Source organism: Gymnoscopelus braueri, assembly GCF_963280865.1.
Source record: "Gymnoscopelus braueri genome assembly, chromosome: 11".
NCBI classification, from domain to species: Eukaryota; Metazoa; Chordata; class Actinopteri; order Myctophiformes; family Myctophidae; genus Gymnoscopelus; species Gymnoscopelus braueri.
The window spans coordinates 30,945,482-30,963,943 of record NC_137613.1 but is presented as its reverse complement, the minus strand read 5'-3'; the positions used below and the strand labels follow the sequence as shown (position 1 = coordinate 30,963,943).

The 18,462-nt window shown below is 43.1% G+C and overlaps 1 protein-coding gene across 2 annotated transcripts in view; it reads left to right on the top strand.

The window, feature by feature from the left end:
* osbpl10a (oxysterol binding protein-like 10a) overlaps positions 1–18,462 on the top strand; it is a 90,274-nt gene that overhangs the window by 37,671 nt on the left and 34,141 nt on the right. For both annotated transcript variants that reach the window (XM_080441545.1, XM_080441544.1), the window contains exons 6-7: positions 11,775–12,015; positions 17,982–18,115. In XM_080441545.1, the coding sequence (XP_080297671.1) occupies positions 11,775–12,015; positions 17,982–18,115 (375 nt within the window). The remainder of the gene's footprint in view (positions 1–11,774; positions 12,016–17,981; positions 18,116–18,462) is intronic.

The window sequence follows — 18,462 nt, the reverse complement described above, 5'->3', positions numbered from 1 at the left end:
AGTCAACCAATATATATGCTTTGATCTGAAAGAGCCACTTAGTGTCAGCATGTGTCTTGCTAGCTAATCACAATACTGAATGGAGTCGATCAATCATGTACAAAAGATAAATACATTTATCTTTTGTAAAACACACTTTATGATGGACAAAACCATAACTTAAAAAAAACAATAATTTGGTTTTTTTTAAGTTATGGTTGCTTATATAGGGCTATGCACATGTGTCATGTGACACTGGCCAATCACATAGGGCTATGCACATGTGTCATGTGACACTGGCCAATCACAGTCCTGAATAGATTGTGATTGGCCAATCACAGCGCAGGATAATTCTACAAACTTTTAGGGCCGGTTTCACTGCCCAAGATATTTGTACATTTTTCCAAATCTCACTTATAGGGGCGGTTTCACCGCCCAAAAATACCGGTACCCCAAAATTGTACTTAAGTACAGTACTTGAGTAAATGTACTTAGTTACCTTACACCACTGGAGATAAACTGATATAAATGCAGCACTACTGATTGCCAAGAACATAAACTGCACCCTGTTTGGCTCCAAGAACTCTAATTGATGAAGGAGGCACGACGGCTACCTTCTCCTTTTCCTTCTGCTCTCACAACATTTGAATCACTTTACTGTACACTCTGTGCATAACTGTAGTCCCGGTCTCCTGAAGGTGGCAACCGCATTTCTGGTTCCGGTTCAGTTTCCCCATAGCTTTGCTTGATTGGTGAGGCAGCAGATTTAAACTGGAAACGCATATGACTGTTTACGGTTGAAAACTGCTGCCGCACCAATCAAGTGAAGCTATGGGGAACTGAACTGGAAACAGGTGTGCCACCCTCAGGAAACCAGGACTACAGTTATGCACAGAACCTATTGGATTACTATGACTGAGGAATGCATGGAGTGAGGCCTGTTTGTGTGTATGGTTTCTTTGCCTTAATCGTGAGACATTTTAAACCCCTCCTTTCTGAATTTCCCACTTGTCCGTCAAGTCAGACTGACAGACATTAATTCTCTTCACTTACTGAACCTGTCAGTTCAGATTAGCACAAAGTCCTCATCTATTACATGTTCATACACCAATGCAGCCATTCACTGATGCCTTCTTATCTTCCATTAACGTGGAGCTACCCTCAGCCCCCCCTTAACTAATTGCCTGTCAGAAGTTTACTTCTAATGATTAACTGAAAAAGATTAGATGTGATGCAGGGTTTTGGGTAAATGGACTGATTAAAGACTTGATTGTATGCCTGGCAGGCGTACTGAAGGCAGGACAGCTTCCATATGATTAAAAACATTCTGTTTAGTCATGGACTTGTTTGGTATATTGTCAATGAGGTAATGTACTACTGAACTATGTAGATAAGAAGACTTGAATACATTTTTAGCTGATGGAAAGACTTTCAAAGGTGATGACCAAGCTTATTGTGGAGAGAAAGAGAAAAAACTATTGTAATACAGTATGTACTCACTGCAGAGAGAAATACAATTGTAATGTTAGAGAAATGTTGTTTTATGCAGATATTTATTTTTATTTTTGCAAGGCCAGTTTTTCTGCAAACAGTTATTTTTGGAGAAGTAAAGAGTTTGAGGAGTAGAGTGCTTTGGGTTTTGGGGTAAGTAGATAAATAGTGATAACAGACATGGCCTTTACTCAGGAACCGTCTCTAATATGCTCTACAGATCAAAATGAAAACTGTTTCTCCATCATAGAGAAACACTGGTTGGTTCAGTACTGACCTTGCTCTGTTGCTAAAGGGCACAGCAGTCAGCAGTCAGAAGGAATCCTTTCTCCTATTTCTACCTGACACTGGCTGTTCTCATGCAGGCGGCACTGCAACAACGACAGCTCTTATTTAGGGGGCTGTGTTTGGGACAAAGCAGCTTTGTATGTACTCCACCAAACAGTGTTTCAATAAGGCCGCTGGTGAATAGGTTGCAGCTAAGCTAATAACCTATCATGTAATCAGAGCTTCACAATGGGATGTTGGTACCATGAATCAACCTAAGCACTGACACTGCAGAGCGGTATACTGAGAAACGTTAGCAAAACAAGCCATCACATTGATTGTCATACTTCCCCAGCAGATGTTTTTTTATTTAGACTTAGATTCTTGTGTAGAATTATTCTCCTGCTTGTTATTCAATGACATTGCATGAAGTTATCCATGTAGGGCTGCAACTTTCGAACATTATCCTCACAATTATTCACACTATTACTTTTTGGATTAATCCAATAATCGAGAATCGTGTCCATAATCTGAAGACTCACCTCTTCAGACTCCACCTTAGCCCTCAGCACTTGCCGTAGCACTTGCCCTAGCCTTGACGACCTTGCATTGACCTTATGCAAAGATTAAAATGTAATTTAGTATGTTATTAGACAGGTTCCAGGCTCATTTGTTGACCTGGCATCCTATAGTCTGTATAGTTTCAATGTACAGATTATAATTTATTTGATATTATGCTGTTTAGACTGATGATAGATTCTTTGTTTACATACTGTATGATCCTAGATTACTGCATTTTATTTATTACCTTGTGTTTAACCTTGCTTACTGTAAATCGCTCTGGATTAAGAGCGTCTGCTAAATGCCTAAATTGTATTTAAAACAACATAGTTATATTAAAATAGATTATTTGATATAATTGATTAAATCGATTAGTTCGATTAACTGTTCATCCCTAATCTCATGCCAGGCCCTTTTTTAACATGCCTTTCTTGCTCATTGAAGATGTCCGTCTTCAAGTTTTGCTGCTTTCCTCCGGGTCAGAACCCCCCTGCCGTGCCTGTGCCTTGTCAGGCTAAGAATAACTTGATGAGTGAGGCTCAGACAGAGAGAGGACAAACCAGAGAGCAGTGGGCGAGGAGAAACATTTCTCATTTTTTTTAGGAGCAGAAAGCCTGTTTTCCTGAAACGAACCCAGGACAATTAGTGTAAATATTGCGCAGATGGTGTGGTCATTAAGTAAAACAAACACTCATTTGCTTCCCTCTTTTTCAAGCAATTTCTCTACAGATGGACTCCCAAAGTGGAGCAAACAAGGTCCTCTTTGAAGTGTGATTCATTTTTCCATTGCTTTTATGTTGGTTCTAACTCTGCCTCTGTCAGATCCAATGACTGAGTGTTCTGTTGTGCGACCCGATTCGCGCGCAACATCGCCTGCGCTCTGTTTTCCTCTTTGCACTTCTCTCTCTCTACCCTTCCCCTCTTCCACCTGATGTGGGTTGGTTTAGTGCCTGGCTACCACACCACGTTCATGAGTCATAAAGTCCATAAAACATGGCTGGCTGATGCTGGAATGGGGCCAGCTGATGTTAGAGTAGAGTGTATTTGATTCTGCCTGGAGGCTGAGTTAAGTGCTGCCGTACAATTACTGGAACGGCATGCTCGGACATCGGCGTGTGCATTTAGGTGGATTTATGACAGAGCAGTGACTGGATGGATGCAATAGGCATGTTCGTATTGCACATCTCTTGATTAAATTACGGAGTGTTACTACCATGATGTTGGCCATGATGATATTGATGATTATGATATATATGTAGCTTGTGTTGTTGAATTACATTACAGTCCTCATACTTTGGGACGTTCGTTGCCTTTGAAGAGTTTATTTTGGCAAAACCATTTTGGCAAAACCTCACCAGGCAGCCGCATGTGGAACAGTCCTTCAATGAGATCGACATTCGTCCTCAGCTACCCATCGCTTGGTATTTTTTGTCTCCCAGTTTAGTCCTAATGGCAATTTTCCCCAGCCGCTTCTTTTCACCTGACAGTGGGGAGCTTCACCAGGAGGGTGAACGCGCTATCCAGTCTAGTTCTTCTCCCTGTTAAACAGTTGCCCTGACCATCGTTCTCCCTGCCCGACTTACCACCCGTGAACACAGCCTATAATTGGCTGCGTTCAGGGCTGGTAAGTCAGGTATTGTGTTCATTGGAGCTAAGCAGGATGCCTTTTTTTTTTGTCTCCGCGGTGGTCGGCAGGCAGTGATGGAAGAAGTACTCGCATGTTTTACTTAAGTAAAAGCATCAATACGGCAATGTAGATATGCTCTATTACAAGTAGAAGTCACATATTCTAAATGTATTTGAGTAAAAGTACAAAAGTATCGGCATCAAAATATACTTAAAACCAAAAGTAAAAATACTCATTGAGCAGAATGTCCCATTTCACAAGTTAAAAATGTATAATAAATCATTTGAAAATAATGCGACGCATTGTGAACTTGTAGATCTGCTATTTTCAAATGGCCGAAATATATATACGGCTGAAGTGGTTAGTGTGTTTTGTAATAATAAGTAAAGGTACAATATTTTCCTCTGAGATGTAGTGGGGTAGAAGTAAAAGTATTGAAAATTGTAAATACTGAAGAAAGTAAAAATACCTCAAAATTGTACATACTGAAGAAAGTAAAAATACCTCAAATTGTACAAGTACAGTACCTCTGTGGGCAGGAACTTGTCCCCTGTCTGTTGGTCTTTTGTCCTGAATCTGGCTGACATCACAGAAGAGTAATATCTATCCAGTCATGTCCCAGAAGGTTGCAGTGTTCTCTTCACTCCATGGTTTACCTTGGATCTTTGTCTGTCGTCCAGCAAAGGTGCATGTAGCTGAGCTAACATGAAAGCTTTATTGTGAGTGAACTTTTATCTTGTCAAATATTGTTTTTGCGCCAGACAGACATTTCACATTTTGAAGGAACAGTCATTACATCGTTTCTATATCGTGAACGGCATTTCGTAGTTATGAATATGAACCCTAGCATTCCTGAGCATGTAGATCGGCTATTTTCGGCAAAGGAATTTGGAGAATTATGAGGAAAAAAGGAAAGGACCAAGTACTTGCCAATGACGCTAAATCCATATTGTATATCATTAATAATAAGCAATAGGTCAACATGATTAACATTATTATTTTTGTTTATAAATGCACTGGGCTTAGTTGGGCATCAACATTAGGGCTGCACTGTAGGCGACTCTGCTTAGTTGAGGTGCGTTTGTTGTACAACATGCATGTAGTACAACAAACGCAAAAGATTATGCAAAAAGAATGACCATAGAAGGGTATTACTCTGAGCCGACTGACCGGGTAACAAGGAGATCAGATTTCACTGACAGACACAATAAAACCTGTTGTTTACAAATCATGACATCCAAACATCTGATCGCTGCAGCTGCTGTTTTAATCGTCAAGGTTTATCTGATCCAGTGTCTGTAGCCTGTTAATCCGAGGTACATGAATGACTGAATGAACACGGACAGCAGTAGCACCACAAATGGTGACCAGTGGAAACTAGTCACTATAGAAATGAGTCACTGCCATGACTCGCTTGTCAAAGAAAATGAAAGGCAATATGGCGACATTATGGATTTGAATACAACAAATAAGGTGAGCTGAAACAAACCCCCCCCCCAAAAAAAAAATGTATATATGAAATGAAGTATCATTGCTTAATCTAATGATGGGTCACCAAAGTCGGTATAACTGGTTCAGTCCAGTTTGACCATGAAAATCAGACCGGTTTGGAAATGTTTAAATCGTCACAAGCCTACCCCACAGACACACATGAGATAAAGTGTGACCTTTAGGTTGTGTGTAGATGAAGATGATTCAATAAACAAAAAGACGATATGATAGTTTAGTATAACTAAACATTTTAGAGGTTTAACCACTTAAGCTCTACAGTACCTTTTTTCTATACTTTATCTTATGGGAAATGCCAAAAATAGCTCATAATGTGGCACAAATTTTGGAAAAAAACAGAACATTTGCCTAAATAGGGACACCTGGGTTAATGTGGTTAAATTAACGTACTGTACTGTGGTACTGTAATCGTTTTGTGAGTCGGGGCCCAATCCCAGTTCCATTTATCCATCCTTTCATCCATTTATCCATCCTTTCATCCATTTATCCATCCATCCACAATCCAACCATCCAGAAGTGTGATGGAGTCAGACTGCATGTCTCTTCCATCCAGCTGCCTTTGTATCTGATGTGAACCCGTCAAATGACTTGTCTCTCAGTGAGTCATACCCAGCCGTGGCTGCATGAGACCTCTGAGGTCTCAGGCTATTTCTGGACATCTCACTGGGCCTGTTTTCCCCTGACTGATGAGAGAAGAGTGGACGTTTCATGCTTAGTGCCCTTAGCCTCACGGATTCCTGTGAAAATCTGATGGTTATCTTGTTGTGGTGTTGTGTCCCAGTATGAAGAAATTGTTGTCAGTTGTCTGCCTGTATTGTTGGCATTGTGTTTGGTTATTGTTGTCATTGTTTTTGTTTGTGTGTTGTTTGGTTATTGTCATTGTCATTTATATATATTATATTTATTACCATTTTGTTTGTATTTGTTGTTGTCATTGTGTGTGTGTGTGTGTGTGTGTGTGTGTGTGTGTGTGTGTGTATTGTCATTGTATGTATGTACGTATGTGCAATTTTTTATGTATTGTTGTGTTTGTGTGTCTGTTAGTAAAATAACAGATTTTGGATAAAGGTGAAGGTCAAAATGACACAATGAACCATATCTCAGGAATGAAGAGACTTAGAGTAATGAGGTTTAATGCGTTAGATTCCTCCTACAAATCGCTCTGATCTGAAGATCTGATCCACTGGCTCTCAACATCGGGTCCGGGGACCACCAGGGCGTACAAATAGACCCTGTAACTCTGAGAGTATATACAAATGGACCCATATGGTGTCCATTTGGTTCCATTTGTACACACAAGTTAAATTACTGAGTGTCTTATGGTTTATAAATATAATTTCTTTTTCCATTTATACAGTCCCATAAGGGTCCATTTGAACGTCTGGTGGGCCCTGGACCAGACTGAGAAACGGTGAATCTAATCATTGACCAACTGTGATGTTGCACTGTATTGTTGTCTCCGCCAGGCCAGGAAGAGTATGTTTTTCCCCCTGTCCGTCCGTCCGTGTCCGTCCGTCCTTCTGTCTGCGAGCAGCTAATCTCCGCCACCGTTGGCCCAGTCGCTGTGAAACTGCGCACACACACTCCATGGATGCCACAGCAGAACCTCTGCCCCACATTTTTCAGATCAGCCTGTCATAGCGCCACCATGAGGCCGACTTTTACAAAACATTTTCGATATTACTCCTACAGATTTTGTCCGAACAACACACAAATCGGTACACAGTATCTCTACAGTCATGTGATTAACACGGATCTGTCCGATTTCCCATATTCCATCCTGATTGGCTAAGATTGGCTTCCAAAGTTTGCAGGATTGGTTCGTTTTGAACAAAATTCCTCAAATCATGAACGCAGCATGTGATTTCCGTGAAATTTTCCACGTAGATTCCCTCTTGGCCCAGGAAGAAATGCCACTTGAAAACTTTAACATCAGCCTCATGGTGGCGCTATAACAGGCCGATTCACGTTTTTACCTATAACTGCACCGATCTTCGTGAAACTTTGCAAGCACACTCCCTAAAGCCCAAGGAAAAACCTTTGCCCTGCATTTTTCACATTTGCCTTTTAGAGCGCCACCAGGAGGATGACTTTTGTAAAACAAATGTTTTGCTCTTACTCCTTCAGATTCTGTCCAAAAAACACGCAAATCAGTACACTGTATCTCTATAGTCATGTGATCAAGATGGATGTGTCCGATATTTCATATTCCATCCTACTTGCCTAACATTGGCTTCCAAAGTTTACAGGATTGGTCAGTTTTGAACAAAATTCCTCAAATCATGAACGCAGTGTGCAATTTCCGTCAACCTTTGTACGCACATTCCCACTAGGCCGAGGAAGAAATGCCCCCCTTGAGATTGGCCTGTTATAGCGCCACCAGCAGGTCTAATTTAGCAAACCACATTTTTGGAACAAAATGCCTCAAATCATGAATGCAGTGTCCGATTGTTGTGAAAGGCCTAAGAAGAAATGGCACCCTTTTCACATTGGCCTATTATAGCGCCACCAGGAGGCCATAATAACCTACCTGACCTGGCGGACACTTGTGCTCCGAGGAGCACTTTTTCTAGTTGTCAATGTTATTGTCTTAGAATTGATGACCACGGAGAGGTTCATGTTTTGAAGGTGAAGCTGTAAACACAGCAGATCTACTCTACTATGATGTCACGGTGATGTCCACATGAGGACCCCATTACAACACAAGTGATGTCATTCAGCCAGAAAGCTCTACAGATAGAACAGAGGTGGTTGTGGAGCTAGGAAGAGGACGGACTGATCCATGAGCTGTCAGATTTTTAAAACCCTGGATAAGGAGGCGTTCGGGTGGCGCAGTGGTAAAAGTCACTGCCCACCACCACAGAGGTTGTGGGTTCGCATCCGGCTTTGTCGAGCGTGTACACAAATACAATTGGCCCGTGTTCAGAGGAGGGAAGCCGGGCTGGGAGGGTGATATCGGTCATTGTACGTACTCCTACGGGCTGGGGCAGCACCTGTCAGCGGGGAGTGTTGGGCGGGAGGAGTAGGACGAAGGCTCTACGTCCTCCTGGTGGGGCTCCTCACTGGTTTTTATATTGCTCACATTATCTCAATGGTCATGTGATCAAGACGGATCTGTCAGATTTTTCCTATTACACCCTGATTGGCGAATTCCGAACATTGCTGGCCCACACAATAACCTACCTGACCTGGCGGAGACCTGTGCTCCGAGGAGCTCTTTTTCTAGTTACTACTCTCTCCTGACTGAGAGCACGGAATCCGTTTGTGTCTTGTTCACATTGTTTACAAGGGAAGGGAGGCGTTTTACTGTCGTCATGAAACAGATGAGCTATGAGGCATTCTCACACGCAGGTCAGAAATAGACAGGCGCTTCAGTTTGCATAACACCACTTTAACTGTGACACTTGGCAGAAAGCATCTCAGGTAGACCACTTAGCGACAGTTCAGCTGTGATTTGGACTGTTATGCTGATGCTTTCCTAGTTCAAATACTGTAGGTTACAAGTTCAAAGTTACATAAAAAACACAGAAAGCTTTTTGGGTAATTGATTATGGAATTAATTGTTGCAGCCTTGAAACTAAATTACACTTTGGTATAGGTTTGGGTTTTGTAGTTACCTTGCAACTTCAAATATTGGTGATATTCTTTTAATATATATATTTTTTAATAAAAATGTCAATGACTACATTGCATCAGTACTACATAGCAAGTATAATTTTGCTTTAATTTGTATGTTACCCCAGGCATAGTTTAGTCATACTCTGTGTCATCTGTGCCTTTAGATTATATACATGTCTGTCTGTATGAAGCGCAGTGAGATGCGTGTCCTTCATGAGTGGGTCATAGGAGTGTCCTTCACTAGGGTAGTTGGTGAGATGGATTATTGTAGAGTTTGTGTGAAACGATCCATCCTCCCCTTCACCCAACATTGCACCGTTTACCATCGATTGAGTCTTTGGAGTACAGCATGGTCTGTCTGCAGTGACAAATTATGTTGTAGTTTACAATCACAATGCCTTTCATCTGCCAAGTGGGACATTTAACGCTCAGCATTAAAAGTGTTAAAAAGCTATGTTGAACAAATAAGGGGGTACGGCATCGAGTCCCATAGGGTACAGATTTATTTGTGGTTTAATTTATTTAATTGTCAAAACATTTGCAAATACCCAGCATGTGTATTTGGAGCAGTGTGCAGCCACTGAGTACTATAACAATGCTGAAGAAAAGTTGTTTACCATGGGACCCTTGAACATCCCACTCAAATCAATTACTGAATGATTGGACAAACTCAGCTTCTCGTGTGTGTGTGTGTGTGTGTGTGTGTGTGTGTGTGTGTGTGTGTGTGTGTGTGTGTGTGTGTGTGTGTGTGTGTGTGTGTGTGTGTGTGTGTGTGTGTGTGTGTGTGTGTGTGTGTGTGTGTGTGTGTGTGTGTGTGTGTGTGTGTGTGTGTGTGTGTGTGTGTGTGTGTGTGTGTGTGTGTGTGTTAATGTAATGCATCATGATGTGTGATCATATAATATTATGTAATAGACAAATATATCCAGGCAGTAATAGACAAATATATCCAGGCAGTATAATGGTGTAGGCAGAACTATAAAAACAACAGAAGGAATCATAAAACAAAATAAAGTGGAAACATCAATGGACCATTTAGGAAACTATTGAATTTACAAGCCAAAGCCTGATTTAACAGGCATAACTGGCTGGTCGTTTCAGAGTCTGGGATCCCTGAGGGCAAAGGACCGATCAGCCTTGGCAAGCAGCCAGGACCTGGGAACAACCAGCAAGGCCCCTCGCTCAGATCTTACCTTGGTTCACAGGGGGTCAAATATTCATTGAATTATTGCCTCTGATAGCTCTATATTACAACGCCAATACCCTTGTTTGTTGATTTTCACTCCTTTTGTATTTCCAAGTGGAATGTAAACACCAGAGAGTGAGGAGGAAATGCAAATCCCTCAACAACACCAGAACTCTTCTTAAACTAGTACATTTATGTAAGAAAATCGGGGACCTTGGTTCAACCTAAAGGTCTTTTCACACGGAGAGTGATTGAAGCGCCTAGTAATTCCTTTTCAATGAGAGGCGAGCAGGCAGGTACTGTAGGGAGGAGCGGGGCAATCTGACGGACATTGTCGTGACAAGTGGTCGCAACCCCGTGAAGCTGTGTTTGTTCAAGGCTGGTTGGCGGGAAGGTTTTGGCTCTGCCTGTGATTGCAGAGGATGTGGCAGAAGGGCCACAAGATTGGAAGCACAGCTGGTCTTCTCTCTCTCGCTCTCTGGCTCTCTCTCTCTCTCTCTCTCTCTCTCTCTCTCTCTCTCTCTCTCTCTCTCTCCTCAAAAGGATGTACAGACTCAGGTCTTGACCTTCTTTTAAAAATGTTGCTTTGGATTATAAACTCTGGACTTTCAAACCTTCAAGACAACCACAATCAGCTAATGTAAGCTAAACATGTACGTACACTAAATGTCAGGACGCTTTGAAATTAGCCTGGCATGGCCAGACTGATATCACTGCGTAGTAGATTAGTAGTAGATTAGTCTGGAACTTCGGTGTGGAAGATTAATTTAAGGGGTGGTTACAAACAGATTCAAACGTCACAGCAAAAAAAATCCCACTTTGAATACTGGGCTCTGATTGGTCACCCACAACTCTGGGGTGAGCGAAATGAGATTCAAATCGAGGAGTGCCAGACCAATCTGCCCAGGGATATTTTTTTTTTAGGTGTGGTAGATTTGTCTGGTTTCCAGGCTACTTTGACATGCACCAGAACCCATGAGTTCTATACAGTAGCTGCCTGTACCAGGAGGAACAAAGAGTCTTTGTCAGTCCGGTGTCCCTCACTGTTCCCTGGCTTAAAGGATACTATGTAAAAGATAGCCTAGTGGAATCAGAGTATTAGTCTTGCATAGCCAGATGATCAGAGACCTCTGCCTATTGATATGTCTGTGGAAATCGAAATCCGATATGGGCTAGAACCGAGGAGAAAAACGCTACTGAAAAAAACAATCATATCGCCTTCCTAATATGCAGGTCCGCCCTAAAGTCTTGGCTTGGTTCTGCAATGCATTTATACTATATTAAAATTGCCTAATGGGTGGACGGTGGACGTTAGAAACGTATAATAACATCCGTTGCTCAGATCCGCACCAACCTTGGCACAAACACTGTTCAGAAGTCTGCCGTGACAATCAATAGGCCTCTGAGATCTCTGATTGTCTGGCCACACAAGACTATCAGAGTATTGACTTGTCTATAATTATGATCAATAACAGACTGTTGACTGTCCCAAGGTATCTTTGTCTCCTGACTCCTTGTCATCTCTGTCCTCCATTAAAGGTGATGGCCCAGGCTGAGGGTCAGCAGAAATCCTTGGTCCAGTCAATCGACTCCCTGCCCACCAGAGGCCCCGTCTCCTGCCTTGACCAAGACCTGCTGCTGCTCAAAGCCACATCCGCTGCCACCCTCAGCTGCTTGGGAGAGTGCCTGAACATCCTCCAGCAGTCTCAGACCCACACCCAGAGCATCCCTCAGTCCCAGTCCTCCCAGGCCAACCACACCGACCATGGACTCCCCTCCGGTGAGTCCCAGGTCCCGGGCCCCGTTCCAACCATGCTGCTGGAGCCCCCGACCCCTTCGTCTCCCTCTTCTCCTCCTCTGTCTTCCCTCCCGTCTCCTTCGCCAGAGTTGGGCACTGGTGACAAGGGCCACCTGGCGGAGCTAGACTGTGGCCCTTGTCCCTACCTGATGGGGGCCCTGAACTTGAATGTTTGTAGTAAATGTTGTTGAATGTTGCATCCGTATGTTTGTTTGTTGAATTTATTTTCCCCATTATCTTTTCTCTTCCATAGTTTGTAGTTGTTAGTGTGGTTTCTCTATTGTGTTGTTGATGCTGTTTTGTTTTTTTCTCCATTCATTGTTGTGACTTAATGTCTTGTCATCAGTTTTGCATTGGAATCCTAATATTTCTTACCAGGGCCAACTGTATGCAAGTGTGTGAAAGCGTATTTATGGTCAATATTGTTTACAAGGTTTATGAAGAAGCATTTTGGACAATGTGCTAAGTGCATGTAAGAAAAACAATTGGGTTTTAATGTGTGTGCTGTATGTGTGAATGAGAGAACCTTAACCACTAACCCTGGCATCCCAATTTTGGGCATACAGTAGCATTCTAGACGAAAATGTTAATAAAGGAAAATCGCAGACATACAAGGTCACAACGCCTCGCATTGTGATGCGTTGTGAGCTTGTAGATTCACTTTTTTTCTTTTTTTTTTAAGAACATTTTTGTGGTTAAATCATAATGACACTTTAATAGAGGTTTTGGTTGTGTAGTTACCTTGCCATGATGTAATTCCAAATATTGGCGAGATGAAGATATCTCATTACTATTTGTAATTCCATCATGGCAAGCTGTCTGCACAACCCAAACCTCTACCGAAGCGTCATTGTGCATTTGTGGTTAAGTGGTTAATAACTAATACTATGCACTTCTAACTTCTCTCTGCGGATTAGGCCTAATAAGTCTTTGCCAAAGAAATCCACATTGGTGCCTAAAACCCTCAGATCTCTCTGCCATGTTTAACCCTCTCTGTGCCAGATCCAAATGGAGCCAATAAAGATCTTTCAACGCAAACCCTTTTCAGCCTGCGGGCTCTTCTATGTGTTTCTATGCCCCCTCTATTGTTAATATTTGGGAGCCTGACCAGTGGAAAGTAGAGCATAAGTCTGGATGAGGTCCTGTACTTTAGCTCTCATAGATTTATGGTCTGTAAGGGTTAATTCAGACCGCACCGTTTTAATGCTTAATTTATGCTACAGTGCACGACGGTGTCGCACACGGAAAATATCACATCTACAAACTTGTAGATCAGCAAGATTTTCTGCGTGTGACACCATTGTAAGGCAAAGTATATATCAGGGTTAAACCGGTTTTATCTCCTCGCAAATCTTAGGTCTGAACTAGGCTTTTGTTGTGATAATAACTAACCTCTGTATGGTTCTGTTTTCCAGCAGAGGGGAGTCAGGTTGATTCAACTCTGTCTCAAATTCTTAATGGAGTGGTTTCTGGGCTGGGCTCTGAGTGGGTTCTGACTCGGGATCGGGGTGCTGTGGTGTCACTGGTCACCTGTCCTGTCCTGTCCGTCCTCACGCCTTGTGGGTCTTCTGTTCCCTTTGTGCCAACAGTCAGCCTGCCCTGTACCTGTTCATCAGACAGGGGCTGGTGCGGTGTAGGACCACCGGGCTGCAAGTACAAACCTCCGTCCGTCCGCTGCCTGGCTGACAAGTCTTGCGGGGGTCCAGCTGCGCCTCGCCTACGGCATGTACCCCCCGACGCCCCAGTACCAGGGCTTTAGGGTGCTCGGTTTGACTGAGCAGAGGGTTGTGTGTGTGTGGCACACTGGCAGGGGCCGCGTCTGGATGTGTTGTGGCTGATGATGGGGAGGCTGGGGTTGTTTTGGTTGGTTGGTCGGTCCCACACAGGACAGACCACGGTGCCACTGTGCTGCCACTGCATGGGGTGCAAAGTTCACTCTCCAGTTGTGAGCCAAGCATGAGGTGGGACCAGGTTTGGCTGGCACAGTGGTCCCTCCGGGCTCAGGACTGAGGCAAAACGACCCGACGACCCGAGGTGACGTGGTTGAGTCTGCGATGAGGGCGAGCGCGTTGGAGACGCTGTGCCGTAGATGTGCTGGGCTGGTTACCGAGTGCGTCCTGGTGAACTCCCACGATAAAAACACCACGCCCACCGGTCACGAGTCGGATTGCTCACTTTGAGCTGCTGTCACGGAGGAGATTGGCTGCTCGCTCTTGGATCTCCTCCCACCACCTCACCACACCCCTTTCTCCCACTCCTCCTGCTCCTCCTCTTCCTCCACCTCCTTCGCCTTCCAAAAACTCCGCTTGCTGAAGGCCCCCCACATGTGGAGCATTTTCCTTTAATGAGATGAAAATCCATAAAGGAATGGATGGTTTGCATTGCCACCGTCTTTGACACCTTGTTCCCAACAGTCTGATGTGAGAAAAACCATACAGTGCCTTGAGTCGTGCATTATGGAGCTGAGAAGTCAATGGCATGTCAAATGTAATGAGAGTATGTGGTGTGTGCCACCATATGTGGGCACGTGTGTTTGTGTGTGTGTGTGTGCGTGTGTGTGTGTGTGTGTGTGTGTGAGAGAGAGAGAGAGAGCGATAGAGAGAGCGATAGAGAGAGATTGGAGTTGGGCAGGACGTGGATGTTCGGTCAGAATTGGGCAGCACAAAATACGGAGCATTGATGTCACAGCCCAGAACTGGAAGGTAATGCCATTGGAAACACACACTGCATGATGTCATGTTGTCAGTTCACTGCCTTTCTGTTGGCCTGCATGCTCCTGCGGTACCCAGTACACATCCAATGGCACAGAAACTCTTTCTTACAAAGAGTCTTCCTGTTTCTGGTGCATTGTTGTGACATCTCAGAATAATGTGCCAGTTACCTTAACCACTTGAACCCTATCATCCCCATTCTGGGGCAAAGAGATTTGGTTAAGAGGGAAATACTAGAGGATCTAGTATAGAGCCCTGGGGGACCCTGGTCCACTAAGTAAAATGGGGTTTAAGTGGTTTAAGCGTACCTTGGCCGATTTTATACCTGAATCCCTATAGTTCTGTTGTGAGGATGTGCAAATTTTCACTTCCCAATGCATGTTGAGAGCTTGCTCTCAATGCCACTGAAAAATTGCAGCCAGCTTACATAAAATGTGTCAAAACACTGCATTTTACGTAAGCTAGCAATTACTTTCTACGGCCTAGAGAGCAAACTTTTGACCCACAGAACACAGTGGTCAGAGTTAAGTCATGTTATGTGTTAGATTTAGGTCAGATTCAGGTTTAAACTCGGCGAAGTTGCCCTTTAAAATCACTCACGATGCAGAGTATATATTATTAATATGTATTTTTCTGTAATAAATTATCCTCATTATTCAGATGAAATCTATCCACTTTTTGGAATGCACCAAGGCTCCCTTTATTCCTGAAGGAGAACTTCTCAAATAAACAATCATCAAATCAATAGTCATGAATAATTTACAGTGCTTTTACAGAAGCACAGTATTTCTGGAGATGGTTAGCTAACAGACACTGCTTAAAGTTCCAGTCAGTTGACCAGCCTGCCTGGTCTGAGGTCTGTTTTAGAGACTAGCCTCAGACACTTCTTCAAGCCAACTCAGGACTGGCATTGCTTTTCACTACGGAATATCATAGGCTGTGGCTGCTGGCCATTCATACTTTCATTAAAGATCTCTTTTTAGGCCGTTCTTTGCTTTATTTATACATGGTAGTGTAGTCAAGGAAAGAGAGATGTGTGTAACCTGGATTTTTATACATTTGACCTTAAAGGATGCTGAGATGATAGTCTTGGGTATCTCTTTATTAATAGTATACTGTACTGCCCTACAATGGATGCCTCTACACACTAATAACCATATAAATGTGTAAGATATGAGCTGCTTTATGTGTAAGATATGAGCTGATTTTTAGCATGACTATGGCATGGTCCTCTATGTTTGCACCTTGAAACCATCACTATAAAGCCTTAAGTGTTTGCTTTGAACTACTAAACATTGCAGTACATGGTTTTGAATCAGAAAGTCTTTTGTGTATGAAGTATGAACCTAGTCTCATAGTCAGACGACGGGTGATCTCCGCCTAACGAAACGTCTCGTGACCTCTAAATTTAATGTAGGGGCGAGACTGGCCACTAACAAACCTACACCCACTGCTTTGAAAAATAAATCAGATCACATTCCAATAGGACCACCCTAAAGACTTTGCGTTGGTTCCGCAATGCAATTATTTTTAAAATGTTGTAATTGTTTCCACACAGATTTAGCCCATTCATTGAATTTAGATATCAGTAGGGGGAGATCTCCGATCAACTAAGAGCAGGTCTAGGGGGTTGTAGTTTCTAGGCAGTTAACAACTTTCAACATGGCATCCCTATTTTGTCATTATAGGTGAACATTTAAAAAACTTTCAAATCTTCTTAAAATTAGCAGAAATGGATCTACAAGCTCACAACGCCAAGCATGAGGTGGTGTCGGAAGATTAGGTATATAGGGCTAAAGTGGTTAATGGTTCTGTGTTGAATGATGTCCTTCCTGACCTTTTTGCCAAAGTGTGTGTGTGTGACATTCTGTCTGGTAATAATGGACAAGTACTGTAGATTACGGTACACACACACACACACACACACACACACACACACACACACACACACACACACACACACACACACACACACACACACACACACACACACACACACACACACACACACACAATTTCCGGTTGTCTTGTCTATTCACATCACAGTAGGGTGTCTCTAGCCTGGTAAACCCTCCCTCCGGAAATCTCAATTCCATTTCATTTCAGGAGTGAGTCTGGCCTGATCCGCCTGTCTGCAATATTGGCTGTGCTGGAGTTGGGCGGGAGTAATACCGTTGACTGACAACCCCTTCAGCCAATGATAATTTTTCCCCTTCAGCCAATCAGCAGTTCACCAGTCTTAATGTGACGCGACGGGACTTTTGAGACAGCCATACCCAAAATGGGTTGCCTTTTTCGGGTACAATGGTGTCACTGCCCGCCCCTACCGGTTCTCTAATTTTTTTTTTTTAAATAGGCTTTGTCATGATTAATTGACCACATATATGAAGTTAAACAACTAAATTCTATCCAAACGATATCTTATAAGTAAATTCCGTGCCTCAAAATAGAAGTTGGAGAGCTTTTTGAAGTAAAAAAATAGCGGAGAATTGGCCGCACAAGAAAAAGATGGCTGCCGTTCGTGTTTTGGGCTCACTCGAACTCGCCACCTGATTGGCCAACGTAAGCTGTCAATCACAGAACAATGAGCGACGACGCTGATAGGCGCGGCCGTTTGGCATACACAGCCAATATTGCAGAGAGGCGGTTCATGCCAGACTCACTCCAGGAATCAAATAGAAATGAGATTTCCGGAGGGAGGGTTTACCAGGCTAGGGTGTCTCAGCCTGGCCTCATATCTGTGAAATTTAATATCTTCTATCTTTGCCATCACAAAACACATCATATGAATCCCCACTAGAACACAACGTTGCTCCCCAGGCCCTTTCTGTCTTTGTTCTTCTTCCGAAACATCTCTCAGCGATCGTCTCGTTCTCCTTGACCAAAGAACAAGAGCAATTACTGTAATTGTACATTAAGTCAACACACAGGCTTTATTGTTGTTCAGTATTGTATGTCTCAGTGGTTCTCAAAATGGCAGTCTGGGGACCCCCACGAGGCCTTGAAGGGTTTCCAGAGGGTCCCCAGCAAAATGAGGAACAGTTTAACCACTTTAACCCTATTTTTTAGTTTTTTTTTTACGTATTCTTTTTTTTTAACAACACAAATCTTCTCTTATGGGGATCCCTGGCACCAAAACCTTTTCAAACGTTTCAATTTGGGGGTCCTTGACTGAGAACCACTGGTATATCGGAACCCATGTGCTGTTTGTGATGGTGCAGTGTTGTCCCATTGCAGATTGTGCCCCTGCATGGACTGTGCCAAAGTCTCCATCAGTAGGGGAGCGCCTGAAGAACGGGGGTCCGACCCCTCTACGATCAGCCGAGCCGTCTCCGGCCCTCAGGAAAAAGAGTCTGTCCCATGGTGCTGAGGTGAGACCATTCAACATTTACATGTCCTTTATAGGACCACTACACCCATTTTTTTTCGTATAGTTGGTCCTCACTAATGCTCATTATAAGATCATTATAAGGCACCATTTGATTGGCATTGCGCTGATTTTTGACGAGATACGTTGAGACACTTATGAAGCAGTGACTGTAATGGACACTTTATTTGTTTTTACCTCCAGTTTACCATTGCTTCTTGTTTTTTCTTCTGCCTTGTTTTTGCTGTACACAACAGTACTTTTTCTTTTTCTTACTCTTTACCTGTAACTTTGTATCCATTTCTCTCTACTAACTCTTGTGTCCCAGAGGAGGGCTTTGGACAGGTCCGA